This window comes from Enhydra lutris, unplaced genomic scaffold, assembly GCF_002288905.1.
Source record: "Enhydra lutris kenyoni isolate GAN:26980312 unplaced genomic scaffold, ASM228890v2 scaffoldscaffold2, whole genome shotgun sequence".
NCBI classification, from domain to species: Eukaryota; Metazoa; Chordata; class Mammalia; order Carnivora; family Mustelidae; genus Enhydra; species Enhydra lutris.
In genome coordinates this window covers 3569716-3595178 of record NW_019154086.1, presented here as the reverse complement: position 1 = coordinate 3595178, position 25463 = coordinate 3569716, and the positions used below count along the sequence as shown (strand labels likewise).

Sequence of the window (25463 nt, the reverse complement as noted above, 5' to 3'; positions counted from 1 at the left end):
CTCCATTCCCTTCTGGCTTTGTATGTGAAAATACTTAAGACAGACATCCCATGTTTTAGAAAGTCTATTTTTTATTTTCTAAGGGTCATTCATTTTGATTATAGTCAATGTAGATAGTTTAAAAATTATTAGGAAGAAGTTTAAATTACTCATAATCCCACCATCCTAGCATGAGTTTTTTTGTATATTTCCCTCTAGTATCTGTTTTTTTTAATACCTATCTATATAGACATATGTGGGCACTCTTTCATATATGTTTTTATATGTTTGTAATTATTAGATGTACTATTTTAATATCTTGAGAATGGCAAGAATTATGATATCATGATAATGGCAAGAATTATGAGACAGTCCAAATAGTGATAAGGAATTACAAAAACCCCATTTTGAATACAGTGGATTAGAACTGCAGTCAGGGTGGGAACCCTCATAGGAGACATACTGTGATATACAGCTTTATGAAAATGTAGCTTCTGGTTGAAGATGACTTTTCTGTGGGACAATGCACAGAAATGAGTGTGTTGGGGTAAGATGTTTCTTCCCAATGTTGGAGTGACTAGCTCTTTCCACTGTTCCAGACAACCAAATGAAAACGAAGGTCTTCTCAGAAGTCATGGCCAGGCACTAGGGGGCACAATGAAGACCAAGACCTGGTTTAGTTTGAAGACAACCTTGAAGGACAGTTCCTTCCATTCATCAAACTTTTATGTCTTGTGTCTCATTGAGGTGAAACCTACCAGTAGAAATAATGTTTTATAATTGTCTTGCCTTTGTTATAGCTAATCCCTTAGATATAACATACAGAAGACCTGATTAATGGGGAGAAAGGGGGAATGTACATGGGTTTTAGCTATAGTGTTATGGAAACACTTCTTTTAGCTTTGGGTAGAAACAGTATATATAAGAGGGGAGTGAAATGTGAGAGATCTTATCATCCCACAGAGGCAACTCACTTTCTCCCTTAGGGAGGGCTGTCTGGGAGCACTGATATAGGAACTCTGGGTTCAGTTGGCAAGAGATCTTTGAACTCACTTCTCCCTGATGCTGAGGCTCTGGGTTTCATGCCTTTCACCTTTCCTACTTCTTATCTATCAGGTGGGACAGCATCTGTTTTTCTCCCTGAAATTCATTGCAGCAGAAAAGCATGGGGGAGTCTACCTTGTTCCATAGAGCCAAACATGAGAGCCCTGCTGTACAATTTATCTTTTGGTGCCAAAGGTCAACTGGGGCAGTTGACCATTCGGAGAGCCAGCAAAGCGTCGTTCACCAAATGTATATTTGTTCAAGGTCTGTATTTAAAAGAACTCAGAGAGATTTCATCTCTTGCTGAAACGATTAGGGTGAAATTTAGGTATACTAGCCTGAGTGCTTCATCAGCAAACACTGAGCTCAAGAGAGAGTATTACTCTGCAGACATTCCACTTCCAAGAAGAAAATCATCTTTGTTGGTGGTTTGTAAGCTGTCCCTCCTGGTAATTAGAACTGCCATTTATGGGATGTTTAATATCTTACAAAGGTTCTCCATATGAATTAGATACTATTAACTTCCAGTTGATGGATGAGAAAATCAGTAATAGAGAAACAAACACTGGGGAACTGAAATGGTGCCCCAGACGTCAGGCCTGGGAACAAGCATGCTCCATGCCTGGGCACTCTTGAGGCTACCTGACTGAAAGTGGTGAGTGTAGAGAGGGGCCACCTTGCTCTGTGCTCAGCCGGCATCACCACTGCGCCCTGTGCGCAAACATCACAAGGCTCCTTAGTGGACGCCGGGTGATGCCCCCCACTTCCAGCTGCTGTGACATCTACCACGCGGTAATTCAGAATCATCCATCCTTGGCCGTGACTCCTCTCATTTGGCTGAAGAAAGGTGATGGAGGCATCAATGCATGACACAGGCAAGAGAATATGAAAAAGAGGTCGGAAGAAAATCAAGCTTTTGAAAGTTGAAAACTAACTGGAAGGGGTTTCAAAGCTAGCACCAACTATTTCACGTCAACATTTCTGGGTCCTCTTCTTTGTGGCCTTACCATTCATTCTCTAAGAAAATGGAGCTTAAGAATAGAAGAACTCAGAGCACGCTTTTCTGCTCCTCTGCAGCTGTGAGGAGTTTTCATTTATGGGTTTCTAGTTTTTAAAAGGCAGTTCACCCTGCCCCTCCCTTCCCAGTGCCCACTGCTTTTAACCCCAAGCGGAGTGGGTATGCAGCAAATCTTCTGCCCTTGGCCTGCAAGGGTGCTCCTTCCATTACAAGTGAGACGTTGAGAGTAGAGTATGGTAATTCAGTGAGAGTCAGAAAGTAGAAGCAGCCTCAGGAAATTGCAGACTGCAAACTTGACATAGTTAAATAGAAAGGGGGAAAAAAAAAGAAGGAAAATATCAGAAATATGTTTTTTTTCTGGCAGGCTTTCAGCTCCAAAATGGGGCTAATTCTACCTTTTGAAAGAAGATAATTTCAATGTTTCTTTTTTCAAGAACACATAATTGAAGTTATTTTCCCTCTGAGAGAAGAAACCTCTTGTACATCATTACAAATGGACAAGAAAAGTGAGCAGCTCTGGTCCCCGAGTGATAGAGTACTCATTATCATGTAATCTCTCTGAATATCTTGGCTGTCTTTTCCCGGTGTTTGTCTGCCTGGGCGGTGCTTTTCTGGGAAGGTTCAGATTTGGACTGAGTTCAACTTATCTAGCACTTTGTAACTAGGAAGTGAATGGCGGGTAAGGACCGGTGGGAGAGAAATGACCCACCGCGCCGCGAGGTCAGTATCAGAACAATTCAAGAGGCTGACGTGATGACAGAGGGTGGGTAGCCATTTTGTAAAATGGATGCTTAACCCACATATTTAAATAGTTCCCTTGGTGGGAACAGAAATTCAAGGTAGTAGGTATTCCCCTCGGGGTCTTCGCCCTTTGTACCCCCGTGCAGGCTTTATGTGGGAGGGCTGGGGAAGTTCTTTCTCCACCCAAGGAGGGGTGGTGGTCCCATGGGGTGTTGAACCTTTGTTTGTTCTTGACTTTCATGCCCCACAGGTAGTGAAAGTTCAGTGGGCTGCAGAAACCCTGTGACCTGCCAACTCTTACTCAGCTTCAGAATGCTGAATGAAGTTCCAGATTGTTTCAGGGGATGCTGACAAGTAGTCTAAACCCTCCTGTAAATGGAAATCTCTTTAATGATGTTGTTTCCACTTACTCAGTGTGTGTCTGTTTTTATAGACTACAAAGTACCCGAAAATATGAATTATCTGTGATTTCCCTATAAATATCTGTAATGATATGTGCCCTGCATAATACGGGCACAAAAATAAGATAGGGCAGAATCAAAGGAATCTTTGAAAACATCATTTTGCACAGAATGCTCCTAAGCTCAGGGAATAGAAGTGATGTGATCAAAATGACTGGACTAGTTAAAGGCAGAACACAGATTAAAGAGATAAATAGGTCCCTCTGTGCTTGTGGGTTCCTATGTAGAAATATATAAAACCCTTCAAATACCATCAGGTGTTACATAAGTATGGCAACATCCTTATCTGTGTTCTTCATCTGGCAGTTTCCTTGCTCACCGAGGACTCTGTCCATACTCCCTTTGTCTGCAGAAACAGTCCTAATTTTTGCACAGTCTCACCCATAACTTTTACCAGGGACCTAGATCCAAATCTGGCTACAGTATTCATAATAAGCCTTCCCCGGAATATTATAAGCTGGGCTGCTAGCAGGAAAAGAACCATGACAGAGAGGAACCAGTTGCAGATGCTTGGACATTTTCCATTTTCTGACACTTTTGTGTCAAGAAGAAAAAAAAGTGGTGTGGTTTTTTTTGTTTGTTTGTTTTTGTTTTTTTCCTATCTAAGGGAGAAAATTTTTACTATAAAAAGAGGCACATATAGGAAAATATAAAGAAAAGGAATATAAACCACTCTGCCATCAACCATTAACCTTTGAGCATGTTTCTTGCCAGTCTCGCTTGTATAGCAATGTGAGGTTGGCCAGACTGGTCAGGCGCTAGCTCTCCACGGGGTATGCTCCTCCTTTCTTGTGCCTCCTATGGCCACATCTAACTGCAGGGAAGAGTGGAAGATGGAGTCCAGCTGTGTACCCAGAAAGAGAAGGAAGTCGATTTTGGAGAGCTGTTAGTGGTCTCTGCCTCACTTAGTAACTATGAGAGACCTTAAGCATATTAGCCATTAAATTGTTCAGAAATACTGTGCTGTCTGGTTGCATTTTTTTTTTAAGATTTTATTCATTTTATTTGACAGACAGAGATCACAAGCAGGCAGAGAGGCAGGCAGAGAGAGAGAGAGGAGGAAGCAGGCTCCCTGCCGAGCAGAGAGTCCGATGCCGGGCTCGATCCCAGGACCCTGGGATCATGACCTGAGCCAAAGGCAGAGGCTTTAACCCACTGAGCCACCCAGGTGCCCCTGGTTGCATTTTTTTAAGGCATCATTAGACTTGGTGTTTGAAGACGTTGCCAGTATGTATATTTCAATAACGTGACTTTAATAGAGTGAACACCCAGTTTTAAATCTCCTGATGACTCCGTGTTGCTTGCAACAGTCTTGACATTGACCCTAGGTCATTTCTCTAGCCTCATCTAGCTCTATTCCTCCCCTATTTCTTAACATTTTTTTTTCTAATATTCATGTTCTTTTACACATGTTCTTGGAATATCTTGTCTTCTCTCTCTTTCTGTCTCTCTCTTTCATTCATTGAAATCCAACTTATCCTTAAAGATCCAACTAAGAGGTAATATCCTTACTGATAGCCTTCTCCCATCTCAGATCACCAAATTCATCCCTGTGTTTTAGTATTTACACTTTATTGTGCTTTTCTGTTTTTGCGTCTCTTTCTTCCTAAACTGTGACTTGTCAGTGGGGGGAGGGGGAATCAGGAATAATTTGAATTTATAATGATAGTGCCTGGCACTCAGTGATTTCTTAGGAAATACATGTTTAGGAGAATTTTGAAGTCATCTTCTGAAATTCATCTCTCATAACTCATCCGTAGGTCATACAATGTGTTTTGCCCCTTCCAGGAGTTTCAGGCATTTCAAAGAACATATATATTAGTGATTAATATTGATACTTAGAAGAATGTCTTTTTCTTAGAAAAGGCTAGAGGCTTTGTTTATATTTGCTTTGCAGGACTTTTGTTTCACTGTTTAGCAGTAAACCTCTACTCTGAAAAAAATCCAAGTCATTACAGAAGAATGGTGTAGAAGGGCGTGCATAGCCCCGGGCACTGAGAGCCAGCACACAGTGTCACAGGGACATGCCAACTCGGCACAGCCGGTGGCTGTCAGGACTCCACTGATTTTCAGAACTTGTCCTAGATGCCGGATTGCTCACTTTGCCTCTCTGGGCCTCACCTTAATCACCCTAAAGTAGGATTACTTACTACATGGGGCTGTTGCTATGAAAACTGTCACCCTGCAAAGCAACACGGAAATGCAAGGAATTATGATGATGCCACGGGAGCTACCCTGCTGGTCCTGTGCACATCTCTGCGTTTGAAGAGTGAACAAACAAAATAATGCAGCACATCCCTTCCCGGCCCCCACCCCACAAATTTTCAACCATGTTCTATTACCCAGACACAATGCTGGAAGCCACTTGTTTAAAAGATACATTGGACGGTTGCTCCCTTTTCTTAGGACGTGTAAAGCCCCGAGCACTACTGAGAAAGAGAAACGAAGAGGGGTCTCTTCACCCCAGGGAGAAAAGCCCCGAAGTTCTTAAAGGACTTGAACTTCAGAGAAAAGGCGTGGGCTGCGTCTTCCTTCATGGGAGAGGAGATATGTGGACATTGGGGACCCTGTGTTTTTACCAATATGTTTTCCATGGATGTTCAGTTTTGTGCACTGTTTGGGGGCAGAGGCTGGGGGGCGGGGTGGGGAGAGTTCTGTGCCAAATAGCGTTCACAAACTCTGAAAGAGATGTTCTCCTGGGGTCCTTCTATATAAGAAAAACCAGGAATCCAAGGTTAGCATTTATATGGGATTGGAATGTAAAAGAAAAAGAATGCACTTTTCCAAATGGGTTATTCCAGAAGCTGTATTGCAAGCAAATAGGACGTATTTGGAGAATAAAAGGAAGGATATATTTGTCTTAAAATCTGTGAAGTCCTGACAGTGTAAGTACTTTGAAAGAAGGACCTGTGCTTGTAACGTTAAATGCTAAGGGTAGAATCCAAATTTCTGGCAGAGGACAGACCTGGCCTTCTTGCTGCCTTTGTTGATTTAAGAGGGAAGCAGATACTGGAAGCCCAGACCATGAGAAGCCATGTCCATTCCCTGAGGGTCTGCCCTAACACTGGGAGCAGGAAGGATCAGCGTTTCCTTAATAGTTGTTGATTTAAATTAAAACAGTCAGTGCCATTACTATGACAGGTAATCTTTCATACAAGTCTCCACTTTCTCCATGGGAAACAATGTTTGGTTGGAAAATATGCATGGCATTTAGAGTCAGATGGCCACGTATTTGGGGCTCAAGTTCTCTCCTTATTGCAAGTCTAGAAAACAAGATGTAGGTCATTTTTCCACCCTTGTCTTCAGTTCTGTCATCTGAACTGGGATTATCTCCTCCCTCAGCAGTGGGGTGGGGATCCAAAGAGAGTCCCTTTGTTACCTTAGTTTGAGAAAGTAGTTATAGCTCTCTATAGCATGAGATGTAAGCTCTCTGATTCTCTCTCTCTCTTTTTTTTTTTTTTAAGATTTATTTACTTATTTTAGAGAGAGAATGAGAGCCTCACATGGAGGGGGGTAGGGTCAGAGGGAGGGAGAGAGAGTCGCAACGCAGACTTCCCACAGAGCATGGAGCCCCACACGGGGCTTGATCTCAAGACCCTGAGATCGTGATCTGACTTGAGAGTCAGGCGCATAACCCACTGAGCCACTCAGGCACCCCATAAACTCTCCGATTTTAATCCTTACAACGACTGAGGTAGCATGGACAAGCCCATTTTATAGAAGGAAACCAGAAGTGGCAGAGTTCACTAGCTCCCACAAGGACTCCAAGCCATTGCCAGAGTTAAACCTCTGTCTCCAGCTCTCTTGCCACTGCCACACAGTATGCCCCTTCACTCTCTGGCCACAAATGTTTTAGGATAAGCTTCCCACCTGGTTCCAGTCTCATGGTGCTCCTGTCCTCCTTCCACTCCAAAGACAACTTTCTAATCTGTTGAGCTCACCTCCCTGCTGAAAATCCCCCTTGAGATTTCTGTTGCCTGGGCGTTCTTCCCTGAGGGTCTTGAGATATGTCCCTGTAGCCCATGAGCTTTCTGAAAATGTAGGTAAATTTGATGTGCATTTTTATGAATGCCAGTCTCTGCCAAAAGGGAGTTGAGCACATCAGATTTTCAGAGTTTCCTGTGGTCTCACACAGGGCCTAGGGCCCCTGGCCCATAGAGAAGACCTAAGCCCCCAATGGCATGGCAGTCACGAGCTGGCCCTTCCTTTCTCTCACCTCTTCAGCCTTAAACAGAACCACTTGCATTTTTCCCCACTTCCACCCAACTGTGTCCCACCTTTGGCCTTTTGCTCCTCTTAGAGCTCCACCTTGACCTGGGTTAGCCCATTCCAGGGCTTTGCTAGTATCCAGACTACCTTTGTCACTTGAATTAATTGCATTTGAAAAGTTATATTTCATGGATTGCAGAAGTCAAATTAAATACTGTAAAAGAAACACAAACTTAGAAATTAAAAGGCTCTCAGGATTCCAAACCCAACAAAGCCTCCCTTTAACATAGGAGTACATGTCCTTTCAGACTTTCTTCCCTACCTGTATATTGAATGATAGATAATTAAACTCTACTTATTTTTCAAAAATGGGGCCATCATTTAGATTTCCTATCCTATCACTGGATATGTTCCTTTGATAGCATGGCTATGCCATCTTTTTCGTACTTGTAGTGGTAAACTTACAGTGTTCTCTTAAAACCTGTTTACATTCCGTTGTATGTATCTATCATTGTCCATTTAAGTGACCTCTTACCCATGGATAGATAGTTACACTGTTACTTTCGATTCCTTTTTTTTTTTCCAAATAAAGTTCCTGTGACTGGCCTTGGTCATATAATTTTATGATTTCAGCAAAATTTTCCTAGAAGCAGATAACATCTGTGCCATTGAAAGTTTAATATTACTAGCAAACCACTCGTCCAATGTTCAAATGTTATTTGTACTTTAGAGAAGGCCTTCCATGTAACATTTAATGTTTACTAAATAAGTGAGTCTGGGATGGGCCCCTATGCTGGGTTTATCATAACTAGCCTTGCCCTGATCTTTTTGGGTGTCAGATTTCCTTATCTCACAATGAATAAGAGATTCTGGCATGCAGCTCTACTTTTAGTCTTTGTCACTGGCCACATTCATAGTTTGCTCACTGCTGTCCATTCTCCAATCCAAATTGTCCAACAATGAAATAAAATCCCAGGGTTAGATGAGTAACCAACATAAAAAATTCTTAGCCTTTTTGGCTGTCTGTATGTCTGTATTCCAACTTTCTATCCATTTTTTTAAAAAACCTAAAAAATTGGAAAATAACCAGAGAAGAGTCCCAAGTAAGTGCCAATTAACAACTTCACATATGTTTAGAAGGCATTTTATGCCTCAGACATCACACAAATAATTAATATGTATTTTGGACTGGTTGAAATAAGTGTTCATAGTAAGGAAGAAGCATTTGTACAGGGATTTATACCTTACAGGATTTTCACATCCAAGAACACATTTGCTATAGTGAGGATAACAGGTGAATGAATGCGCAGCTTCAGGTTCTGTTGAACTGATTCTTGTAAACTCTTAATGAAAGGAGAGACTCTTAAGAATGCATAAACATCAAGGGAAGAACATTCTCAGAGTCTCAGCTCTCCCCATCAGCTATTGGGATGTCACTATTTCTTAACTTTTCATTAAGTTTTTGTTACAAACGCTTTGATTAAAGATGCTGGGGTGTGATATTGGATATGGCCAAAGTTATAATATAGGCAAAGGGAAATAGAATTTTATTTTCTTTTTTTTAAAGATGTTATTTATTTATTTATTTGACAGACAGAGATCACAAGTAGGCAGAGAGGCAGGCAGAAAGAGAGAGATAGAGAAGCAGGCTCCCTGCTGAGCATAGAGCCCGATGCGGGGCTCGATCCCAGGACCCTGAGATCATGACCTGAGCTGAAGGCAGAGGCTTTAACCCACTGAGCCACCCAGGCGCCCGGGAAATAGAATTTTAAATTTCCACTTGTTTACATACTGCAAAATCTTACGTCTGTCATCTGGCCTTCCTTCTTTCTCTACCTACTTTGGATTGTTGGTTGAACATCTCAAGTAATCTTTCCCCTGACACTTGATATCATGACGTGGCTCTAATTCTTGGTCATCCACCTCTTTAAACACCAACCCAGGATCAGTGCTACTGATGTACCCTCCCCATTTGGTACGTGGCTGTTTGTAGTACTAAGGGGAGAAACTTCTCAACCTCCTTAAATGGAACACAGGGTCATTCACTTTCTGCACCCCTGTTCCCCATTAGACCCATCTCATCTCCTCTCTCAAGCTTTATATGTGGTGCGGAAATATTCAGCTGTGAGGAGCTCCTATGCCACCTGGCCTTTTTCTCACCTGAATGTGAAAAACTTCTACCTGTAAGTTTCTTGCCCATTAGCTGAGTATGTCCTACTCTGTACTGGCCTCTCCTCTGGAATTCTTCCTTTCAGGCTACAGGAGAGGTCCCTTTATGTACCCTAGTTATGCACGTTCTGTAGTTGCTTTATCTTTAATTATTGATGAACATGAATCTCTCCCTTGACCATAAACTCCGTAAGTGGGAGGGGGGCCTCTGTGTATATTGTTTTTATAAATATACGACTGGTATGCAGTGACTACTTAGCAACTGTTGAATGAAATGAAGCCCTACTGTTGTAAACATGGATTTCCAAAGCCCAGTGGATAACTCATCTGGAGAAGGCAAGTGGATCCTGTAAAATGGTGTGTCCCGGGTCAGACACTAAAGAACCAATGAAACGGATTGTTAAACCCAAATCTCTTAATAGCCACGTCCAGTACTTTTTTGTCTATAGTGCAAATACTATCTGATTGTCTTGATGGTATATAAAGAACTATGTGTCCTCTGCCTTTTAGGGTGGACAAACGGGTTCCATGGGGCCTCCAGCTGTTCCCCCATCATTCCGTCCTGAAGATGAACTCGAACACCTGACCAAGAAGATGCTGTATGACATGGAAAATCCGCCTGCTGATGAATACTTTGGTGAGTGGAGGCTAGAGCTGACTCCTGAAGGAAAGGCCTTCTGGTCTTCTTAATCATTAATTAGGAGTACTATCAGTTCCACAGGTAAAGGATTCGAGTATGGATGCATTGGAGTTGGTGTGCTTCTGCACACGACAGAGTGTTCTAGAAATAGTTTTGTGAGACTGCCGTAAATGGGATATCTGTTTAGCTCATACTGAAAGTGCAAGGATACTACTGTGCAGTTTCTTGAGATACAAATTTGATTTTAAAATGAATTTTTGACAACTTCTAAGCTTCTCCTTAGGCAGAAATAGGGTTTCTGTATGTGTTCAGGTTCCTCACTCGTCTAAATATTTATATACAAAATGTGGAAGTGGATAGTGTCTAAATTCTGCACTCTCAATTATTTCCCTATGCGAGTTTAGGAAAAGATGTTCCTGTTGTGTTTTTGATTTTTTTTTTCAACCTTCTCCCTTCTCCAAATCTGTGAATAATTATGAACGGTTATTCCATCCAGTCCATGAGGATAATGTGGATTGATGAACTATATGCAATGTCCATGGTGCTACGGACACATAACCTGTCCTCAGGGAGGTTATAATTATTCAGAAGAGATAAGAAAAACACATGAGTAATTACTAATCTTGGTAGAAAGCTGTAAGAGGCATAAGAGAGGCTTATGTGAGATATTATAAAATTTAAAAGCTCTTTTCATCAGGAGCGTCAGGAATGCCTTGTAAAGAAACTGGTGGTACCTAAACCTGGACCTTTTATATTAGTGCCTCCCAAATTTCCTATGATGGAAACTATTTCCTCCTCAACGTGTTGGAGGCCAGTATTTGTATAGAGCACAATTAAAATTAATTACTAAGAAAGTGAAATAAAGAGAATACAAAATGGAAGGCCACGTTTTACCACTATGAGATTGAATAAGAATCAATTACCCTATTAAAGTGTTACATTCTTTCCTAAATACTCCCTCTCTGTTTTTGTACTCTGTCTCAATGGAGGGTGACAAACATTTCTTAGATCCCCACCCAGGGACCATAGTTTGAGTAGTATCACTTTAAGGACATGTAGGGAAAGGAGGTTTCATTTGTGGGGGGAGCAGAAGCAAAGGCACAGAGGCGGAAACATTACACAGGTTTTCACTTCTTCAGACATTTACTATTTTCATGTCTTCCCCTTGCTCCCTATTTGGGAATGTGTAATAACAGGTGAACTGAGGGCACTGGTCCAAAGCCACACCATAAATGGAATGGTGTAGGATATGAAAAGCATGGCACTGATTTGTATAGGTGTAAGTCAATGATGGAAATAAAGAATTCTGGTTCTGGCTCTTCCTGTGCCTTTGATTGGCTAAGCAATAGTGAAATTTTCCCCATCTGCTTGAGCCTCATTTCCCACCTTAGTAAATCAGAAGTGTGGAGCAAATGTTTTCTAGAATTTCTTTCAACACTAGTAAGTTTCCGTAGGAACAGCATTACTCCAACAAAATACAACAAAGCTCAAAGCTAAACACAAATTGATAGGAGGAATGCATGGAGAATTTTTTTTTTTTTTAAGTCTCTAGTTCTATTAAAATATACTAAAAGTGTACCATGCTCTTGTTATGGATGTGGGGGAAAGTTTTATATTGGAATCTTAGGTAAATTTTTTAAAAGAGCATGTTAAAAGCAAAAAATAAGGTGACAGTACTAAAGCATATTAAAAATAAAAAGCGGGACTCCTGGGTGGCTCAGTTGGTTAAGCAGCTGCCTTCGGCTCAAGTCATGATTCCAGGGTCCTGGGATCGAGTCCCGCATCCCTGCTCAGCAGAGAGCCTGCTTCCCCCTCTCCCTCTGCCTGCCGCTCTGCTTACTTGTGCTCTCTCTCTGTCAAATAAATAAATAAAATCTTTAAGAAATAAGTAAGTAAGTAAATAAATAAATAAATAAACAGCAAACTAATGTAACAAGTATATATGCCTCAAATATCATAGCAACTAAATGCATAGCAATAAGGAAAATTGAACATGGATAGCAATTGTGTTGATCAATATGTATTAAGCCTTCTGGGAAACAGATATAAATTAAATGTTATCTTTGCCTTCAAGAACTATCCTCACTCTAATAGTTACTAGCTTAGACAACTTGAACAATTTGGTTACGCTCTCTCAATCTTTGTTTTTGTTTTTGCTTTATCTATAGTATGGAAATAACCACTAGTTTATACTGTTATTTTGAGTCTTGGGTGAAATATTTATAGAAAGCACTTAGCCAAGTTCTTGGCATATAGCATATCCTCAAAAATCAAAGTTATCCCATGCTTTATTTAAGAAAATAAGATATGCCTATTAGAAATCCATTAAAAATACCTGATTTAAACCTAAGTTCATCACAAAAATAGAACATATGTCACCAATTGGTAAATAATAATTGCCAAATAAGGATTATGAACCATGAGAGAGATTGTGGAATAATGATTAATGTTTATTCAGTACTTACAATGTGGCATCAGTATTCTATGTACTTTATAGGAATTAATCTATTTCATCCTTATAGAAAATGTATAATCCTATAAAGGCTATTATTATTTCCATATTAGGAAATTGAAGCACTGAAATGTTAGGTAATGTGCCCAGCATCAACAGCTAATAAATTGTAGGACTGGATTAGAATCCAGATTTCGTTCTATACTTTTTTTTCTTCTAAAAACTTTTTCTCCAGCTTTATTGAGATATACAAAAAACATACGCGTATAATCAGTGTCCATAACTTGGTGGGTTTAGAGATGTATATACATTTGTATTGCTGTCACCACAATCCAGGTAGTAAACATATCTGTCATCTCCAAAAGTTTAAGCTGGATAATTAGGAAACCTTTTGTGGAGGAGATCAGCTTTGGATACACAGAAAATAGAAGAAGGTATTCTCTTTGGAGTAGATAGAATGAACAAAGTATGAATTGAGACCAGGATTATTTAAGGAAAATTTACTTTAGGTGGAAAATATCTAAGTGCCTATAATGTACAAAATTCTCTGCTAAGTGTTGGAGGCATTTGGCTAGACATGGATCTTACCTTGAAGATTCCTATAGTCTAATAGAGAATATATACAAAGCAATGATCTTTAATCCTAACATAAGACTGGAAGTGACAAGTGACTCAGTCAAATTTCAGCCAAAGTTCATCGAGAATTCAGAAAAAGGAGAATAGACATTCCCAGGCAGGAATGGAAATATGTTTACGGAATGGTTAGCCTTTGAGTTAAGTCTTTAAAAGTACGCTAATAGAGATTTGGAAGAGGAATGATGGTAAGGAAGTGATGTCATTTCTGACAAGGGAAATTTTAACATGATACAGAATAAAATCATTAAAGTGAATCACCAATGTGGGAAGGAACAAATTTTGGGAAATAAAATTGGAGAATAAGGTAGGAATCCTGATTGGATTCTGGTTGGGGAAAAAAAAAAAACCCTATTAAATATTTGGGGCAAGGTTAGAGAAATTTGAATATGAGCTATATATTCGATAACACATCAATGTTGATTTCTTGAGTATGGTATTGTGGTTATACATTGTGGTTATACAAAATGATATCCTTGTTTTTAGGAGCAATGTATTGAAGTACTTGAGGAGATGTGTCATGATATCTACAACTTACTTTGAAACAGTCTAGATAGATGATGGATCGATCGGTAGATCAACACATAAAGATACTGATACAGATATAGATATTGTGGGGAGGGCTGAATCACTTTAGATTAAAACAGCTAGAGATGCCACACCTGGGTGGCTCAGTAGGTTAAAGCCTCTGCCTTTGGCTCAGGTTATCATCTCAGGGTCCTGAGATCAAGCCCTGCATCAGGCTCTCTGCTCAGCGGGGAGCCTGCTTCTCCTCCTCTCTCTCTCTGCCTGCCTCTCTGCCTACTTGTGATCTCTGTCTGTCAGATAAATAAATAAATCTTTAAAACAGCTAGAGATGCCATTACTACACAGCTACCCGGGACACTCTTCTTCCTCAAAAATGTATTGAAGCCTCACAAATGAATTATTTTAAGACTCCTTTCTTGGGTGGGAAAAGTAGAGTTAGATTCCTGTGCCTTCTATGCCAGAATCTTTTAATGATTACAGTGGATCTTTGACATTTCCCTCTCTTGTGTGTGTTTCCTTGTTTCGTACTGGACACATACCTTTTCTACTGCTGATGAGATGATAGTCATTAGGATGGTGATGATAGGAGCTGATACTGATCTAAAGCTCTATTCATAGTTTGAATGACAGGTCTGGTGATGATGTCTTCATTTTTTAGGTGAGGAAACAGATTCAGAGAGGCTGAATGACTTGTTCAAGGTTACATAGTTTAATAAGCTTCAGCATGTGGACTCATTCTTCTCATCTCAAGTCCGTGCTGATTCATTACCGTTATAGAATGGCGTATGTTGTTCCTGCACCTGTCAATAGCTGACTATCCTGCCTCTTGTCATGCTTTCCTTCCCGACGTCATGACGTTCAAGCGAGAGACCATCTGTGCCCAGGGCCATAAGTTGTGTAGCTTGAACGTCAGTGTCTTTGGCAATATATTTTAAGTATGTATAGAACCTAAATTAACTGATGTGGCACTGAGTGTGAGCTTTTTGCCATGGCTCAGATACATACTTTAACACAGCACACCCAATACCTTCCTATCAACAGTGTTAGCTGACCAGCCCTTCTGTTGACCTTGCAGAAGGCAAATTGCTGACAATTACAGCACATCTTGTTTTCTTAAGTCAGTTCCCTATAAATATTACAAGCAGGAACTTCAACTGAGTCTCAGCTGGTTATTTTTTTTTTAATGGTTTCTTCTAAAATGGTGTTAGTTTTAGTGTTCTATACTCTCCCTCTTCCATCTTCATCAAAATCAAGGATTGTTGCATTGCAGTATTAGATAAATACCACAAGGAATGAACCCATAATGCAGCAGATGGATAAGTCCGTATCTTTAAAGGAAAGACAAAATTCTCTCATGCTCTGAACATTTTCCATCTGTTTTGGCTTATGTGATTGGGCTATAGAAGATTCTTAAGTATTTTGTCCATGGGTAATAGGGTCCTTGAATGGGCCTCAAAACACTACCCTGTAGGGAGAAGAAAGGAAACATACAAGAAAATTGGAGGTAGAATATTCTCATGTGTTTCAGTAATCAGGTAGTGGGCCTTTGGCCCAAATCTAAGCACCCTGTTTCCCTGGGCAACTAGGAAAGTGTGTTTATACTGAAGGAGATTCTCAGTTCCAAGGATAGATGTATAGAAAGAAGAAGAGGTGATGAACTATGAATTATTTTAGGTTAGGGGAAACTGCAGAACTTAAAATGAGAGGGAGAATTTTAAAATTAGCTATTAAGATGAATGGGGAGAAAGGTACCATTGCCAGAATATTCGGGAGCTTACAGGGCTAGTTGTCCTGATTGGAGCTTATATTTTTCCGACAGTTATGAGGGGGGTGGAAATGTAATAGAAGGTCAAGTATGTCTCTAGATATTTTTGCCACATCTTTTGAATTAATCCAGGAGTTTTCCCTATTGGTTGACACACCCGAGCCTTTACGTATTGTGCTTTCTTTCATCTTGAAAGACAAAATATGTCTGTGTAAGAGAAGTTCCATGTCTATCCCTCTATCCGTAGTTCTCCCCCAAAATAATGGTGTTCTGGCTGTGCAGACCCTAATACCTAAAATAAGACCATTGGAATATAGTATCTGTGGAAATGAGAACTGTAATATATCTGAGGATAGAATGAAAATATCTACCAGCTTATTTTTAAACACAAAGCTGTAATTATCTTGGCATTGCTTACATAGTGTTGTCTTATTCCTTCTTTTAAAAAAAACTGAAGTGTGTGAGTCTCAAAATTGTTTAGGGAGCTATTTGAAGAATCCCTATGCCTTTAGAGCAGCACTAGGTAAATTCTCTTCACAGAACGTGGCATTTGTCTAAGAATTTTTGTTGTTGTTGTTTCTCTCTGACTATTGTTATTGAGGTATAGTGGGAAATTTTCATAAAGCCAGAAGTTTGTTCTGGGGGATCTAGGATAGTGGGACAGAAGTGGAACATAGGAGGCAGTGGGGGCCTGGCATGTGGTAATTATGCCTCAAGAGAAGAAAGGCACGGGTTGGCATGTGCTGTTATTCCTTCATTAATCAAGCTGACTCACCATGCTCGGTGCAATGTATCTTCTCAGTTGAGAGCAACATGGAGGTCTAGTGAATGTCCCTGAGTAGAAACAGAGTGCCCCCGACAGGGAGGATTGGTAGTCCGTTTATCAATACTATGTAAGACCGGTTGATAAGTGAGCATGCGTGGGGGACTTGGACAATGATGATGCTTAGGGAGCTGCAGACCACTCTTTGAGGTACAGTTGAAGATGTGGAGGAAAGAAACCTGGAGTCCCGGTGCTGCTGGAAGACTGCTATGTGCAAAAGAATTAAACTTGATAACCATGCCTCCAAAGTTAGCAACAAAAGTAAGGCAAGTGCGAGGAAGCCAGCGAATTTGCCTTCAGTATGATGAATTAACATTTTGAGCAGACAGAGACAAGTTCTTGGAAGGGTCTAGGTCCAAGCCCGTTAGCCCTCCATGGAGGAAGTGATGATAGGTGTTCAAGAGTCCCATGGATGATGAGATTGGATTTGGAAAGTACTGTCCTACTCTGACGTTCAGTGACGTGGGCATCTAAACTGGCCCAGGGATCAGCCTCCTGCATCCAATTTCTTATTCTGCCCCCAGATTGTCATTTCTATGAGGTGATTACAACTGACATCTAGATAATGTTTTGTAAAGTACTTTCATACTTGTAATATCATATGAGCTAGACAGCAGGCCTCCAAGATACAGTATTTTTTCCCCATTTGGCACGTGAAGATACACAGGATCTGAGTAATGAAGGGACTCCCATTCTCCAGGGCCACCACCCTTCCCTACAAGTCAGAGATTCCAGAAGCACAGCTCCCCAAAGCAGCAGCATTGCACTGAGGCCCAGGCCTCCTACCCCAGATCTTGTTCTCTTTCTCCCCCATCACACTCTTCCTGTGGGGTGGCTAGATAGTCATGAACTGGGAGGCCGATTAATGAACATGCTCTGTGCTTTAGCTTTTTCATCAGTACAAGGACCAGTGTGTCTGGTTTGAAAAGTGCTTAGGGGGTCTCAACTGAGAGGTGCTAGGTAATTTGTTTTTCTTTGTTGTTATTATTTTGTGTCAAGAAAATAATTTCGAAAGTGCTCCTGTCAATTACAAACTGGGAAATGACTCCAGGTGGATAGTTGCCTTGAGTACGGATGGAACCTGAGGCCTTAAGCATCTTATTTCCCCAGGAAAAAAAAAAAAATGACCTAATTAATTAAAAACCCCAAAAACCACAATGGAAGAAAAATTAGAAAATGAGTAGCTTAGAGAAAAGGTTATATTGATCTGGGAAAAAATGGATTTCTCAGTTTTGTTTCTTTCCAGCTCTTTCTTTAAGGTATCTGTGGGTCGTGGGAATAGAATGTTTTCTAGTTAATGAGACATATTAGATATATTTCCTTTTGTGATGGTGGTTTCTGGTAAGGTGTTTGCTTGGGGCAGTATATGTTTACAGCACTAAATAAATAATCCTAAGCATTTATGTGTTCCATCTTAGCACACGTTAATTTTTAATTAATTTGGCTATATAGTGTGTTTTTAAGCGTTGATTTGGGAACCTAGACTTATAGTGTCATAAAGAATTTAATCGTAGAAACTATCTACAACAATGTTTCATTTTCCAGAAAACTGAAGTCCAAATGACTCATTCAAGGTCATACAGCTGGAAGTATTTTAAACTCTAGGGCCAAAAGTTCCTTTCTGAATAAAGAATAGAAACTAGTCTCTGCTGGTGGGAAGAGGGATGGCAGGGCCATTCTTAAAGGTGAGGAAGTGGGTTTTCCAGACATTTTTGTGAACCCACTCCTAGATACACCTTATTCAAACTTGAGTGAAATATGCATTACCCTTAAAAATGATAAAGTAAAATCAATGACTTATTAAGACCTATGTGCATATACTGTCCTGAGCTCCTTGATTTTTAAATACAAAGTTAATGAAGAGATTCCCAATATTTTTTTTTTCATTTTCATCAAGTTTCTTTTTTTAAGTTTATATTTATTTCCTTAATTTCTTCTCAGTGTTCCAGAATTCATTGTTTATGCACCACACCCAGTGCTCCATGCAATACATGCCCTCCACAGTACCCACAACCTGGCTCCCCCAACCTCCCACCCCCCTTCCTTCCAAAACCCTCAGTTAGTTTCTCAGAGTCCACAGTCTCTCATGGTTCGTCTCCCCCTCCAATTTCCCCCAACACACTTCATCAAATTTCTTATTTGTAGTATCCCATGTCTATTTTCCCCACTAGAATGAAAGTCTGATTGAAGCAATAGTTTTGTTTTCATTCACTGTTGTGACCCTACATTCACCTCTAGAACACCTTCTGACTGATAGAAGATGCTTAATATTTGTTTAATTAACTAGTAAACATATAAATGAAAACTGTGAGTAGACATTGGGTATTCCCTGTGGCAGGATATGGTGTAAAGTAAACTACAGAGGGAAAATACTTCATTCACTTAACAGACATTTATTTAGCACCTTATGGGATCATAAAAGGTTAGAGCTAGAGAGAATCAGAGACTATCGAAGGAAAATCCCCTGAATTTTAGAGATGAGGAAACGAGTGAGTTTTCTAAGTCGCAAACTAATTAGAGATAGTGCCATGGATTATAATTCAGACTTCTTGCTCCTTTTTTTGGTTTGTTTTTTAAATCACTTAAATGTGTAGAGTGAGATATGGTTGCTACATTCTTTGAACTTTAGTGAAAATTAATTTGACACCCTTGAACTTGACCTCTTTTGCATGTATTTTCTATGAAAATTAAGGACTGAAATTGGTCAGTTGATGGGTTACATGGTTGAGATGTTCTAAGTTCTAGATCACATTTACCTGATTTCCCACTGTGGAGTTCATCATCTTTGGTTCCCAGGCCAATCTCTTAACTCCTCAATTTTCTGCTATTCTAATCTAGTTGGGTCAGATGAGCAGGGCATTTCATTGAAAGAAACCATCCTTACCCCATGTTTATGTGTGTTTTCCATAGCAACCAGCTGTGAAAGGTCATTCACTTCAACTAGACCCTTCCAGGCTGTGAACCACCACCCAGATGGCTGTTTCATATGGTCTTTATATCAACAGCAGACACCCACTCATTCAGTTACATTGAGATCATCATTCCCTTCATCAGAGAATGAAATCTAGAAAAGAGATTCCCACTTCATAATGAAACTTTTTTTTTCTTTTTTTTTTTTTTTTTTTTTTTTTTTGGTCTAATAACTGACAGCAGACTTGGCATTCTGGGAGAGAATGAGCTGGCAGGAGGACACATTGTGTGACCCAAAAAAAGTTCCAATTCATAGGTTGTTTATGGTTGTGTGCTGAACTGTGTGGCTAGAGTTGAGCCCTGAGCCTACAGGTGCTAATTATGCATTTTCTGATCTTAAACACTCAAATACAGATAACTCTGAACTCTGCTCGCTTTACTGTCCAAACCATCCTCCTTCCCCCTCACCTGCTCTTTCCCCACAACTTTCTCTAAAACACACAGATAATGATCTCCTTCCAGACTTTGAAGTGACATTAGATTTGTCAGAAGGGCTAATTAATTGACTGTCAGCAAAGGCATTGTTTGAACATCTGTGGAGTTCTATTTGGTAGGCATCTATTGTGCTTTTAATTGAATGTATTCAGTCATCTACAAATATTTATTGAGTGCCTACTATACTCCAATCATTGTAGTGTACACTATGGGAAATAATACAACATAACATAATGGCCAAGAAGATGAAGCATTGTTAAATCCTATAGCACCAAGGGCTTTAATGGTGAACCAATTTTGTGACTGGCAGCAGAAAATACATTGTTCTTCATCCAGGTTCAGGGGCTTTTCCCACTATTACCAGCTGACCTGGGCCAGATTAAATGTCACAGGAGTTCACATGAAGAGAGACCTATTGTGAGGGAGTAGCCTGGTTGGCAACACACTATCCGTGGCTTGAATTCTCAGCAAAGACAGTTGAATCCTTTTAAAGAAAAACAAACAAAATATCCAAGGCCAGTAAACTGGGAAGACCCAGAAGTAGGTCCAAATTAATGCTCTTACTCCAATTCTCTTCCTAACTGACTCCAATGTCAGTCATGTTATATTAAATTCTCCCCAATTTGTTATAGGATTGCACAGCTCTGAGCTCAGACCTCAGCTGGTTCTCTAACCGTCAAACCTTCAATCTGCATCCTGGACTCAACTCCACTGCTACCTATAAGTGAGCAGCATGTGTTAAATTTCGGTGAGAAAACAGAAACACTGTGCAAGAGTGACTTGTTGAAGGAGGCTAAGAGGATGCAGTAGGCTGGAGGTACGAGAAAATGGCTATTAACCTCCACTGCCTCCCTTTCTCTCCCATTTACCCTTAGGATCATGGCAAAATTAGAGAAACACATAGAAATCATATAGCTTCGGGGCTCCCATTCTGTGATAATTGGAGACACGTTTATAATTTTTACCGTATACATGAACTATCTGTACTATTATTTACCTAATATTTTACTCAAATTAACTTTTTAGCCTACTTTATCTTCATCCATATCAATAGTATCCATAATTTGATCTTATGGGTTGAAATATGTGCTGTTTTTCTCCTTAAAAGACATTAAAGTAAATATCATATTTTAATTTTAAAATGTTCATCCATGAACCCTGTAATGTTCAAAGTATTGAGAAATGTGAATGTAATTCAACAAGAAAACAAATTGATGGAACACCATCATGACATAATTGCCTCAAGGTCACCCACTGAGTTGATTTTTACAAAATAAACAATATTTTTGCACCCAGAGTCATTATGTTATCATGAGAAGCAGTGTAGTTGTGTAAGGAGCCAAGAATCAAGCATTCAGAGGCCAGAATCTGGACCTAACACTATCCTGTTGACTTGCTGTGACATCCTAGTCCAGCCCAGTTTCCAGGGGACTCATCTTTTATATTAGGAGATCAGACTACATGATTTCAGTAGTCTGATCTTCAGACTACTTCAGCCCCTTATGGTTTTTGTTTGTTTGTTTGTTTGTTTTTTGTTTTTTGCCTCAAATACTTCTCATGTATTATCCTCTAAGACATCATTAAAACATAGGGGGATAGAAAAACAGCTGTCCTTTATAAAATTACAACATTGCTCACTTCAGCATTTCACAGAAGAATTGGAAAATATGCTCAAGAATTATATTCCCCAGACCATTTTATACGCTGCTCAGTACTGTTCCTCATTTCTTAAAGTTGATGAGAAGGTTCACTGCATTTACAGTAACTTTAACTGTAAGTTAATAAAAATAAAACAGGATTATAGAACATAAGAAATAGTCTTCTCTGAGGTGGGTACTCTAGCATTGCTATTTAAGGATTTTCCTGAGTCTATAATGTTCACTAATGTTAGTTGGCATAGGTAAGTGAAATTAATATTGGTAACCATCAATGTGACAGTGGTCTTCAGTGTAGATAATATAGCACTGTTACAAAAATGAAGAGTTCATCTTTTGTTACATGGCACCAGGAAACAAGCTCTGGACTTTGAGTCAGGAAATCTGAGTGTAAGTTCTGTATCTTCTCTGTATGACATTTGACATGTCCGGTGTGGACATTTGACATGTCCAGTGTGCTTTAGAACATATTGGTACACATTATTTAAAACCTTATTTTGGCAGTTTTAAGCTTAGAGTTATCATCTTGTCAAAGAAACCAGCTTATCCAAGGACAGCTTAAGAGATGGAACCAAGTCCTTTATTTAGGCTTTCTCTCAGAAAGGTTAAGAGGTTAAATGTAATTGCTCAGTTTTATTTAACCTCTTAACCTTTCTGAGTTTCACTTATTTCACCAATTAAAGAAGATCATTATTCCTATTTTATATATGTATTGTAAGGATCAAGTAAAAATGCATTCTAAACCATAACAGATCAAAAATTTAAGAGCTGTTAGTATTGTTTCCCAGTGCAGTATCTGGCTTGATTTATGCCATTTATGATTAGTGTGTAATAATCAAGCTCTCTGAATTTTTAATGTTAGTATTTGTCTCTCTTTGAATTAGCATGCTGTGCTTTCTTATGGTGCTCTCTTGTTAATGGAATATCATTAAAGGATACAGAAAATATTTTTCAGTTGTGTGTGAGAAAGCAACACATACTACATACCACAGTGTCCTCATTTGCTGAGCAAACTACTCTTGCTTTTTAATGTGGAATGCAGAAGAACTAATTGAAAAGAGACAAAAATGAATTTTGACTCAGATTGTGCAAGATGAATCATAACCCACTTTCTCATCTGAGATGTGAAGAAAAGAAATTAAAGAAAACTAACCACCACACAGCTTTTCTGTCAGTGTCAGCATAATCGATACAGAGTGTTTTTTAGCAGAACAAAGAGTGCCTTACTACCAGGCTGAGGATTGCAGGTAGTAGAAAACCAGGTTAATTTTTCTTTGTCTATAGTCTGCTTGAAATTGCCTTTCTTTTTCTGCCTTGGTTAAAATATTGTAACCAAGAGAGTTTAGGACCTGTCAGCAGTTTTTGCCCAAACCATTCAGAAATCTAGTGATCTCTCTTGAACAGTTAGGGGCCAATCAGAGACTAGACAAGCGTGGACCACTTTCTGTCCCTCTGTCCTTTTGTCAGGCAGTAGGGACCAGGGAGACCGCAAAGCAACAGAAATTTGGCCACGGTGGAATTGCTGCTTCCTTGAATTTAACTTACTTGAATTGTTGATATGATTAATTAAAGAAAAAATTAAGGTTTTGTCCTTCTGGAGTCCAGGATCCAAATATATAATTTACTTTGCTTGCAAATGTAGCTTTTTACAATTTTTTAAGGGGTTTTGTAGTGAGTCACTATAGACTATCCTAGGATGTGGTCTTCAGTTCCCAAGTGAGAATTAATTTTTTTCTAATTCTCATTAACATTATATTTTATTCATAACTTTTGTAGCCTTGATTTCTCATGTATATGTATACACACACATGTTATGTATGCTATGTAATATACATATCATATATGTGTGTATATATATATATACATACATATGTATATATATATACACACACACACACATATATATATATATATATAAAACTCATATGTTTATATGAGTCTGTGTCACCTACTTTACCATAAGATCACAAAGAGGAGAGGCCATATCTTCCTTATCTTGCTCTGCCCGAGGAGCAAAATAAGGAGGTGGAACTTATGAATCCTTAAATCTCTCTCTGCCACTCTGGCAAGACTTTGACTTGCAATGAAGATTCTCTAACCTTACTTGATCCAAAATATTCCTACTAATGCTTCCATTGAAAATAAGATAAGCACATGCTGATCACTTACTATATACTGAAAGTTTTGCATGTATTACTCATACTTGTTGACTATAACCCTACAATGTAGGTAGGTACTGTTCTTTAACCATGAGGAAATTGAAGCAAAGAGAAGTTAAATAATTATCCCAGAGTCTGGTGATTTGGGGAGTTGCAGTTTGAGCCTAGAGCCCAGTCTGAACCCCCAGATAAACTGCCTGTGACTACAGTTTGCAAAAGTTCTGGTAGAAGATTGGGCCCACAGAGTCCGTACTCATCATGTGGATTTTCTGACGAATTCCATTTTATTACTCCTCCTGCTTCTCTTGGAGGATTTTTTTGGTATGATACGATTTCCTCTGATTGAAAGATCTCACTACTGATGAGGCAGGGGGTGGAAATCCAGGTGCACCACCACTCTGCACCACACCAGATGTCTGCAGGGACACTGTTTTGGCTCTCCCATAAGAGTAATAGTGCCCAGCTGTGCCACTTAGTCCAGATGATGTAAGACAAGTACCGAATATAATGCTGTTTATGATAGCAGCACTTAGATCTACAGCTCTATTCCTCTGTTCTCTCTTGAACCTGAAACCTGGTTCTTGTGATTTTGGTGATCTCTACATCCACAAACCCCCTTCTCCCAACACTTCATCCCAATCTTGTGCTGCCTTCATTCACAGGTAGGATTAATGACTTATAATTTTTATCAATCCATCTGCACTGGCATCTTCTAGTCCAGTGAGCCTTAGAAAAAGGCTAAGTCCAGTCTCACTGCCAAAGTGGAAATGAGAAAGAGCAGGGAAAAGGGAGCTCATCTTGAAAATAAGGTCACCCTATTGATATATCATCAGTCAGAAGAGTTCAGTGCAATAGCTAGCAATTGGCTCGCTCAGTCGGAAGTTGATGCTATTTTAGGCCATCAGCAGGAGTGTCAGTGTATCTGTGAATTTTGGCATTTTATTTCATTAAGGTGGTTCAGGAAGCCAGACACTGATTAACTGATTCTTCGACTTAGTTCCCACTCCTAATTTTGGACGTGTGGTGTCTTCAGGCAGCTGTTGTGACACCTGATTCTAGAGAAAACTTTCTGTGCTTCTGAAGTAACCTTGGGAACAATCTACCCCACACCCTGGATGCTCTCCTGGAATCTCCCAGGCTCTACATCTCTGGTCACAGGAGGTGTGGAGATACTGTTGCTTCCAGTTCCTCTCTGGCAGATCAGGAATATAACAGCTCAGGTGTGTGCGTCCGGCTGCCATCCAGAAGTTGACTGTCCTAGCAACATTCTCATGGATACGTTAAGCTCAAGGTGCATTTTCATTTGGAGATCATTTAAGAAGATATGTATGGAAGCAATGCCTTTAGCATTGCCATTACTTTTGAAGTCAAGAGATTCCCTAGACAGGCCACAAGACGTGTTTAGGTAAGACTAGAAAAATTCTAAACCTTTTGTTGTTGCTAAGGGTTTGGGATCTGAGTTCATTTATATACCTGCTTTAAGTGAAGAGGAGGAAGATTTCTAGATCAGAAATTTATGATATTTGTTTATTCCTTCATTCCTTCATAGTTATTGAAGTCCTGCTACGAGCCAGGCACTGTGCTAGGTAGGCATTTCCATTCAACATTAGTCTACAAAATGGAGACAGATGTGTTTACAAATAACTCAGTGACAGTATGGTAAGTGTGTTACTGGAGTTCGGTGTAAAGTGCTACAAAAGGAAAGAGGTTAGAATGTCTTACTGCGATTTGAAAAGTGAGAACAGTTTTCCAACAGGTGATGTTATGTTCTCACAGGGACTG

General features: G+C 39.7%; 1 protein-coding gene across 2 annotated transcripts in view; it reads left to right on the top strand.

Annotated features, from left to right (window-relative positions):
• The window catches only part of LOC111150501 (LIM domain containing preferred translocation partner in lipoma), a 647570-nt gene that overhangs the window by 479806 nt on the left and 142301 nt on the right, over nt 1-25463 (top strand). For both annotated transcript variants that reach the window (XM_022507994.1, XM_022507986.1), the window contains one exon: nt 10132-10258. In XM_022507994.1, coding sequence (XP_022363702.1) covers nt 10132-10258 — 127 coding nt within the window. The remainder of the gene's footprint in view (nt 1-10131; nt 10259-25463) is intronic.